Here is a 9,417-nt window from a genome sequence, read left to right on the forward strand (position 1 = left end):
TACATGAGCGTTGAAATTTTGATTTATCGGTCAACATTTATTTACCGAAATTTCGATGTCTACAGCTAGATTTGAAAAACATTCAACGAAAGTTTGAGTACATTAACCAATAAACTTAAAGTATTAAGACCATCTCTATGGCCCTCCAATAAATTAATATGTTAATGAACAGTGTAGTCCATATTTCTTAGACCATCTCCAACTGAATGAGGGCCAGAGGACTCGTTTTAGCCATCTAGCCATCCAAGAAATTAATATTTTAATGAACAGTGCATGACCATATTTCTTACCATCTCCAACTGAGAGGCCAAAGGGTCATAGGCCAAACATAGCCCTGTGATAAAAAAATCATCTCCAAACGAGAGTCAAAAGACTATAGTATGGAATGTGAAGAATTGAAATAAAATAAGGTAAGATAGTATGGAATGGTGAAAAATATGTGAGAAATAGTGTAGGAAAAAAAATTAGAAATTAAAAAAAAAAACATAAAAAAAGGGGCTAGGACAAAACAAAATCCTAAACCCTAAACCCTAAAGTGGGCTGGGCAAATGGAAAAGAACAAAAAAAAAAAAAAAAAGGCTAGCCAGCGGGCTGGCTGAAGATAGCCGGTCGGTTGACCCTTTGGTCTTTTTTTGCCCAATGGGGCCCACAAGCTATTTGGCCTGACCCTCAGTTGGAGACAAGGGTTATTTTCGACGACCATTCGGTTGGAGATGGTCTAAGTATGGCATGACACTGTTAATTTAAAATAATCTTTTGCACGGTTATAATTATGAACATGGCTATATTTAGCCTTTTTAGATGGAAATAGCAAGGTTCTAAAAAACGATAGGCGCTAATCAGGCGGCGGGCTAGCGCCTAGCGCCTAGGCGGCTAGGCGTCGCCTAGGCGGATTTAGGTACATTTTTTGTATATCTTGTAAATTTTTTGTATATCTATCACACTACTGCTACACTAGTGTAAGCTCAATATATTAGTATAACACTTATGAGCTTGATATATTGAACACATGAGTTTAATATAGAACTCAGTTCAATAAATTGATATCACACTCAAATTTTCCCGCCTCCGCCTATCATAAAATACAATTCTATAGAGTTTTGTAACCCACTCACTTTTTCCGGTGCTAAGTATTGAACCGTTCGAGCGGGATTCATCCAACCCGTTAAGCTTAGAAATCAAAAGGGAAATTCGTGAGGGTAAACTTAACAATAATAACGACAACAGAGTACAAGAAGGCAACATTTTGTCATTTTACAGGTAATTGCAATGGTCCATGACTTCGTGTTACAATAAAACACAAAACGACAGCAAAATATTGGTCACCGACATAATCTTGAAATTAATATACCGAAAAAGAACAGATATGGTTCACGTGACAGCTCACGTGATCTCCCATTCATCACATTAATTAAACAAATTTAAAACCTAATAATGCTCTAACAAGCTGCAAACTTTTATTAAAATCATCTCATTACCAACCAGAATGAGTACATTTGCAATATGCCCCAGACGATATGAACACCAAATCAAATAACAGCTAAAGCTATTTTTACCCACATATAACAACGTTATTCAGAGAACTAGAAAATCGAAATACACAATCGAATTGGAAAACAGATCCGCTGGTCCATGACCGGTATCTTAATCTCAAGGCCACATAATTTAGGGTGGAAAATTAAAACACAAACCAATTCATCATCCCATTTATGCAGCAACCTGACCGAAGAGCTTTCTGCGGATCTGTAAAGAGAAGAATCAGAAGCTCAGTTGAAGCATGGTTACACAAACCGACACAAAATAGTGCCAAAATTGCATAAAAATCCTTTGCAATGAAAATAAAGTGAACTACTACAAAAATACAATTGATGCTTTGAAAGGAAAATACCTCTGGAAGTTTTTTACGGAATACAACATCCAATCGTGCATCAAGGGTGTTCTCACACACAATCTTCCCATCCCGAGAAGCCAGGACCACACCTCCAGAACTGAACAATCAACAAATTATCATCAGCAGGTTCCATCATTTACGTTCTCTCAATAACCAACTGTTTGATAAGCTACACATTAGCAAGGCAGACTAAATCCAGAAGCTAGAAAGCCCGTGACTCGGTACAAAAACTCATGTATTTCCAAACTATATTAGGTTTAAATATATAACTACAGAAACATACCAGGAAGAAACATGGGGATTATGATGGGTAGGAGCAGGTGGAAGAAAGACAGTAGTGTCCACTATAATCTCAGGTGAATGAACCTTTGCTTTGTCTGCATATTCCCGTCCTGCTGATTCCAGAACAGACTCCACCAGATGTAGATCGTCCTTCCGGCAACGTAACAAAACAGCAGGCTCTTTCAGCCTAAGCAAACTCTGCAACAAAAATAAAAATATCATAATTCTCAGTAAACCAAACCTAATCATTAATTTATCCATGAAAGTGTGTTATAGATAGAAACAGCAATCTCTTCTAAATGAAGGATATGAAATCATCACCCTGAATTATACATTAAACTCAAGCCATTTCCACCGGCAGATAGTTCTGTAGGTTCACATAAAAACTGGGGAGGCAGGTTAACCTTGACAACTACATGAGTAGTACAACAGACCTGAACGATAAGATCTTTCAGAAGCTTTTTGTACGCATGGTGATCTCGGCTCACATTCAGAAGCTCCTTGGATGCTGCCTCCTTCATGGAGTTAACCACATCATCTTGAGCCTGAAGAACTTTAATACGAGAAGCATTGAGCTGCATGGAGTACTCACTGCAACAAACCAATAAAAAATTGTTACTTACTCACATAGGTGGCATTCGTGCATTGCCGGGAAAAGAAAAACAAAGGGAAAGCCTTCCATCAAACAACCCAAATTGAACCCCGCAGAAACAGAACTCGTTTTACTTAAGATAAGATTTGAACTTCGTTCTACCCAATTCCTTACCTAGCTCAATACCCTATGAGCTAATCTAGTTTCCCAAAATTCTAAAACAATAAGCACATAATATTCAGGATCATTAAAATTCAACAATCATTTCATACACATCCAATTCATGACAATAAGATCTCTCATAATAATCAACTCATTTTCAAATTTCAACTTAATTTCGAACCAAATACCTCGATTTTCATCGAAATCCATAAAATCAACGAAAGAAACTATCTTTGCCACTTCCAAACTATCGATTTCACTAACGTATTCGACACCATGCACATTAACTTCCCAATCCGAATTCAACCTACCAGTAACTAATATTCAAAACCAAACAGCAGAAAGCGCATTCGTTTCAACCATAAAAACATAAAACAAGGAGATAAATATACCAATTGAGATAATATAAACAGAATTAGGAAGATTCAAGTAACCATACATCTTCTTTCGGACGTCGACTTGCTTCTCCTTCTTCTCATATTCTTGCCTAATCTTCTTCTTCTCCGCCTCGACGAGCTGCAACTTCTCAATGTTGAATTCCTACAACAACAAAAAAACAACACAAAAACACCCTAACACTCGACTTAAGCTTATACACACAAAGAAAAATGATTTCCAGTAAATTGGATCAAGATTAAGATCGAATTTAGGGTTTCAGAAATGTAAGAATTGGGGAAAAATGCGGGAGTTACAGGAGAATTGGGAGACGTACTTCCTCAGCAGATACAGAGATCTCGTTGGCCTTCTCCTCAGCTTCTTGGCGGATGAACCTCACCATCTGCTGGATCTGCTTGGAGACATCTGCGTCGTTCATCTTTGCTGATCGGTGAATCGAGTCGGAGAAGATCGACGGCTTTCTTCGCGCAGATCAAAGTAACAGCGAGCCGTTTTCCGGTCGTAAATCGTAGATGAGAGGAAGGGTGAGGCCTAGAGAGAAACCGGTTTTATATAAGCAGAGTACGTGGATTTCTTTTTTATTTTTGGTTTGGATTTTAGGTATTGTTTGGTATGCAGACAAGACGAAACGGAACGGGACGGGACAGGACAAAACGGAATGGAGAGGAAGCAAAGATGCTTACGGATGGAAACAAGGAAGAAGAAGAATGAGACGGAGAGGTTATAATTTTGTGTTCCACGGATGTGGAACGAGTCGTTTCTTGAGGGTGAGGCGGAATGAAAATTCACTCAAAATTCGTCCCGTAGAACAGCACGTTCCACCCGTTTTAGATTTCATTTTCGCCAAAGGCAAATTGGAACCACATTCTTTTTACCTTATTCCTTAATGTAGATAATATCGTTTGTTCAGAAGAAAAAAAAATTATGTAAATAAAATATGATGTACATTTAAATATAACATTCGATTTTACATTTAAACATAAATTCGTTTTTTTACTAACGACATGATAATTTAAATTAAGGGAACTTTAATAAAACAACTCTATGTACTGTTCACTTTAACGAAAAATCACATTTTTACACTAAAAAGTTAATTATGGTAATATTCACTTTACCCTTTACTTTGTCCTTATTGTTAAAACTTAAAGTTTTCAAGTCATTTTCATTAGTTTCCTTTAAATTAATCCATCTATGTTACGGGAGACGAAAATGTTGAAGCTTTGTGCCTCAATTGTCCCACATCGGGAAACCAAGTTCTCCAATAGGCTTTATATTAGGTTGTCTCTTATATGAGTAAACAGATAAAGCAATTCGTCATTATTCTTCAATCATCATCTTCTACTTCTTTTCCTTCTCTCTCGTACATAAACTTTCAGAGAATAAACACACAAAGTAATTTGCCATAATTCTATAATTGCAGCAGATTATAGGATTTGATAGTTGTATCTTGGTCAGGCAGACGTCATTGAACTACAAACACAAGAGTGAGACGAAAATATTGTTCGAATAACAAGGCATTGTTAGCCTCAATCAATCAAGTTAGTATCATTTTTGTTTCCATAACTATATTATGATTTTCATTCTGTATTGTTAAGTATTTCAATAATAAAGATTCGATTATTTTCCAATTTCTGTTATTATTTATATTCTGAATTGTTTTTTCAACAAGAAATTCTAACTTGGGTGATCAAAATGCAAGACACTATTATAGTCAATTTAACTAAGGGCTTTGGGATTGATCTACTTTAATAAATAAATCAAAAAACTGTTTTCTAATGTGCTTTAAAAATAATCAGCTATAAAATAAAGCAGTTGAGTTTTTCATAAACTATACTTTTAAAAGTGTTGTAAGTATGAAAAGCAGTGACAAAACATTTGATAAATTTTAATGTAAAAACAATATAATCGTATATAATGAAAAAAATAGCCATGGTAGTAGGAGTGGTGGTGACGACAACAATGGCAAGGGTTGTGGTTGTGATGGTAGTGGTGCTAATAGTGAGGTGTAGTGGTTGGGTTACATAGATAACAATGGTGGTAGGGGCAACATCAACATTGATAGTTGTTGTTGTGGTTGTGGTGACAGTGGTGGTGGTTGCTTTATGGTGGTGATGGCGGGGGTTGTCATATGGTGGTGGTGGTGGTGGTAGCAGTTATGGTTGTGGTAGTTATTGTAGTGGTGGTAGCGGAGCAATTATGGTGCGGTTGTGGTGGGAACAGTGGTGGTGATAACAACAGTGGTGGTGTAAGAGGTTAGGTTTCGTAGTAGGTGGTGGTGATCACTTTATTCTCGAAGTATAAAATGTGTCTAAAAAGATAAATATGTTGCAGTCATATTTAGAATAGGAATGTGATTGTGTAAATCCTAATAGATCTAGGAATATATCTTATATTCCTATTAGGAGTTGATAACCTATTAAGAGTTGTAATCATAAAAGAGTAAGTATTTTACCTATTCTACTACTATAAATAAGGGCACAATGGGATGATACAACACATACTTCACAATTAAATCTCTCTCTTCTCTCTCTTACTACCACTGACCCATTTTCTCTATTCTCCTAGAATAGCTCAGTTAAATATGCCTACAATACATTATCAGCATGCTCTTGCCAGAAGCTGAGGAATTGACGGATTGTAGAAGAATACTATCTTCCATAAAATTCAAATGCTCTTATTTGTTTTCTATCAATCATGTATACTTAAAATAAAGGAAGATATTTGAAACGTCCACGAAGCATGAAAACATTCCCCATGATGCATGAACCCCTTTATGTTTATATTTTCCTTATGATATATATATTGTATATGTTTCATATATTTGTCAATACACACACACACACACACACACACACACACACATATATATATATGTTTTATGCATTACGCAATTCTATTGCTATGTGGAATTTGTGAGTCAAAGCATATAAATAAATTAGAAGCATGTTAGGGCTTTTTCAAACCCTAAAGAATTCAAACAAACACAAAAAATAAAAAAATAATAAAAAAACTGGGATTTTTACGACATCGCTGCACCACCACCGTGACACCATGCCAGACCAACGTGCTAGCCTGAAGCCCAGCCGTGTGGGGACAACAATGTCGTATTGACACCTGATTAGGCGCACAGCCCTTTGGGCTTGTTGCCTTATTAGAAACCAACCAGGCCTCAACCTGGGTTGCATAACCCACGGGCCTGAAGCCCTGGTCCAATCTAAGCCCATAACCCACAAGCCTTTGGCTTGTTGGGCTTGCTACTGCCTCGGCCCGCGTGTATCACAGCTAGCCTTGCAGGTTGGGCTTGTCTCACGACCCAAAAACTTGGCCCCAGCTTCAGCTAGGCCCCGCTTATGCTAACCCATAAGCTAGCCTCGGCTAGGCTTGTTCCCGGGTGCCCCTTTGGCCCAATGCCAGCAGCTATAACTGCTGGGTTTACCCAATTTTCTCAGCTTGTGGCCTACAACCACTTGTGGGTTGCTTAGCAGCCAAACACGAGCCCAAAAGCCTCTAGGGCTTTGCCCTACCCACGGCACCCAGCCTAAATACTAATGGGCTATGGTTTTTCGAATCCAATGCTAATTTTTTGCATTTTAAATAATTTTAACCCGAATGTTATTATTATTTTTGCTTCCACGATCAACCCTGTTTGGTTCCGATCTATTGAATTAATTAAAAGTGACATGCAGTCCATTAATCTAGTAATGAATCCAAAATTATTGACCTGAAGATCATTTTTGGACATTAACGATTCAATAATTTATTTTTATAATTTGAACCGTTGACATACTTTCGTAGTCCCGAAGCTCACACATTTAAGTTCCCGAAGAAACTCAAATCCACTACACTTAAATCAGCATATTGCATTCTGTGTTTCTTACAGGAACATTTCCTTTATGAACTAATCGTTCATAAAACTAAATTGAACCTATAGTTTCATATTTAGTGCCTTTGAAACTTGAAGTTTTCACTCAAAACTTACCACATGAAACCTGTAGTTTTCATGCATAAATTAAACAAATACATGTCTATAGAACCCAAATGTCTACAATGTATATCTATGGATTACCATATGACTAACCATGTTTTTGTTGTACCCTCCATTTTAGGGACATGTGGAACTTGAACAAGCTCGATTTCACTGCTCTGGAAGTCTCTGGAAGAAATTACCTGAAGTGGGTTCAAGACGTGAAACTCAATCTTACTACAAAATGTATTAGAGCCACCATCGAGGCACCTACCAACAACAAACCCATTGATTAAGCTTAGAAAGCTACTGCAATGATCTTCATTTGAAGACACATTCATGATGCTCTACAGACTAAGTACCTCGCTGAGGAGGACCCATGCACCTTCTGGCTTGCTTTGGTCGACCACTTCGATCACCAGAAAGACATCTACTTGCTTGAAGCAACACACAATTGGTAGCATCTTTGCTTCCAAGACTTTAAATGTGTGAATGAATACAACTCTGAAGTTTGTAGAATCCGATCACTGCTGAAGTTCTATAAAGTGGAAGTAATTGAATCAGATCTCATGGAAAAGACATATTCGACCTTATATGCCACCAATATTGTCCTACAGCAACCATATAGTGTATAGAAATTCACTAAATTTTCGGATTTGATATATGTCCTACTTCTTATTGAAAAGCAAAACCAGCTTTTGATGAAGAATCATCAAGCTCAACCAACTGGCTTGAACGATGCACCTGAAGCGCATGAGACCAATTCTAGCAGCCACAAATGATGCATGAATCGTCATGGCCATGGCAATAGGCGACAAGCCCCACCACGGGCCCAAGGTCCATAGAGTAAAGGCCTACCTAAGGGAGGAAATGTGACCCAGCAGCGCCAACCCTTTGCCCCTAAGGCCTTAAACTTCAAGAACAAGGGAAAAGCTTCATTTCAATTGGCTTTCACTGAAATGGACATGTGTTACCGCTGTGGATCAAGGGATTATTGGTCGGTGTATGCCAAGCTACCCCCGAGGCTATTGCCAAGTATCATTCTCGTCGTGAGTCTAACTTTGCACATGTAGAACATCTGGAATATGCTACTACATCCATGGAGATATCAAATTTTCAGGAGGTGTCAGCTCCTATGGACGAATAAATTTTAGACTTGTTTTTAGGGTGTTTTACCCCTAGTGGCCGAACCCACTAGGAGTGGCTAAACCCTTCCCCCTATTTTTCTAGGTTTATGGTTTAATTTTGGACAATTTGTTTAAGTCTTTGGAATAATTTGTTTGGTTTTGGTTTGTTTTGAATTATGGATTGTTATTTGATGGATATTATTTCTCAAATTGCTTAATTGAATGAATGGAATTATATTTATGCATGTGACCAATTCAATCAATTTATTTCTAGATATATCTAGTGAGGAAGTTAGTTGTCTGGCTGATAATGCTACCACGCACACCATCTTGCATGAGCGACACTATTTTACTAACTTTATACCCAAAAAAGCACCTCTGACAACTCTCTCAGGCCATCCAACCTGATTAAAGGATATGGAAAGGCCCGTAGGGCATATCACATTGTCCAATGTACAATCTTAACCATTAAAGAGGCTCTATATTCTCCACGTTTCGGAAGAACGTTGCTGAGTTTTAGAGATATTTGAGATAATCAATATCATATTGAAACCGCTAAAGATAATGGTTCTGAATTTCTTTGTATCACTTCGTACGAATATGGCCATAACGTATTCACGGAAAGTTGGAACGTCTCATAAGTGGGTTGTATATCACAACCATTCGCGGCATAGAAACCCATCATGTGGCTGGCCCTATGCCTGAGTTCCATAGCACTATACTGCTTTGGCATGACCGTTTGGGACATCCCAATCCTAACATGATGTGTCGTATCCTTAAATCATCATATGAGCATCGGTTACCTCCCTTTGTTGGATTCCCACCATGCAAAACGTATTCTTTAGGGAAGTTGAATACTCAACCCTCGATTACAAAGATTATTCAGGGCCCTCCTAAGTTTCTTCAGAGGATTCAAGGGGATATTTATGGACCTATCCAACCAACATGTGAACCATTTAGATATTTTATGATGTTGGTTTATGCATCGACACGATGGTCACAT

General features: G+C 37.8%; 1 protein-coding gene across 1 annotated transcript; it reads right to left on the reverse strand.

The window, feature by feature from the left end:
• Window positions 1–1,435: 1,435 nt before the first annotated feature.
• LOC103454644 (V-type proton ATPase subunit E) lies at window positions 1,436–4,016 on the reverse strand. The gene is made up of 6 exons (XM_008394245.4): window positions 3,640–4,016; window positions 3,367–3,467; window positions 2,608–2,764; window positions 2,175–2,371; window positions 1,889–1,988; window positions 1,436–1,743 (listed from the first exon to the last, which is right to left on the reverse strand). Exons 1-6 carry the CDS (start codon window positions 3,739–3,741, stop codon window positions 1,708–1,710), a joined length of 693 nt encoding a protein of 230 aa, XP_008392467.1. The 5' UTR covers window positions 3,742–4,016; the 3' UTR covers window positions 1,436–1,707.
• Window positions 4,017–9,417: the final 5,401 nt, after the last annotated feature.

The sequence above is a fragment of the Malus domestica genome, chromosome 06 (assembly GCF_042453785.1).
Source record: "Malus domestica chromosome 06, GDT2T_hap1".
In the NCBI taxonomy this organism is placed as follows: domain Eukaryota; kingdom Viridiplantae; phylum Streptophyta; class Magnoliopsida; order Rosales; family Rosaceae; genus Malus; species Malus domestica.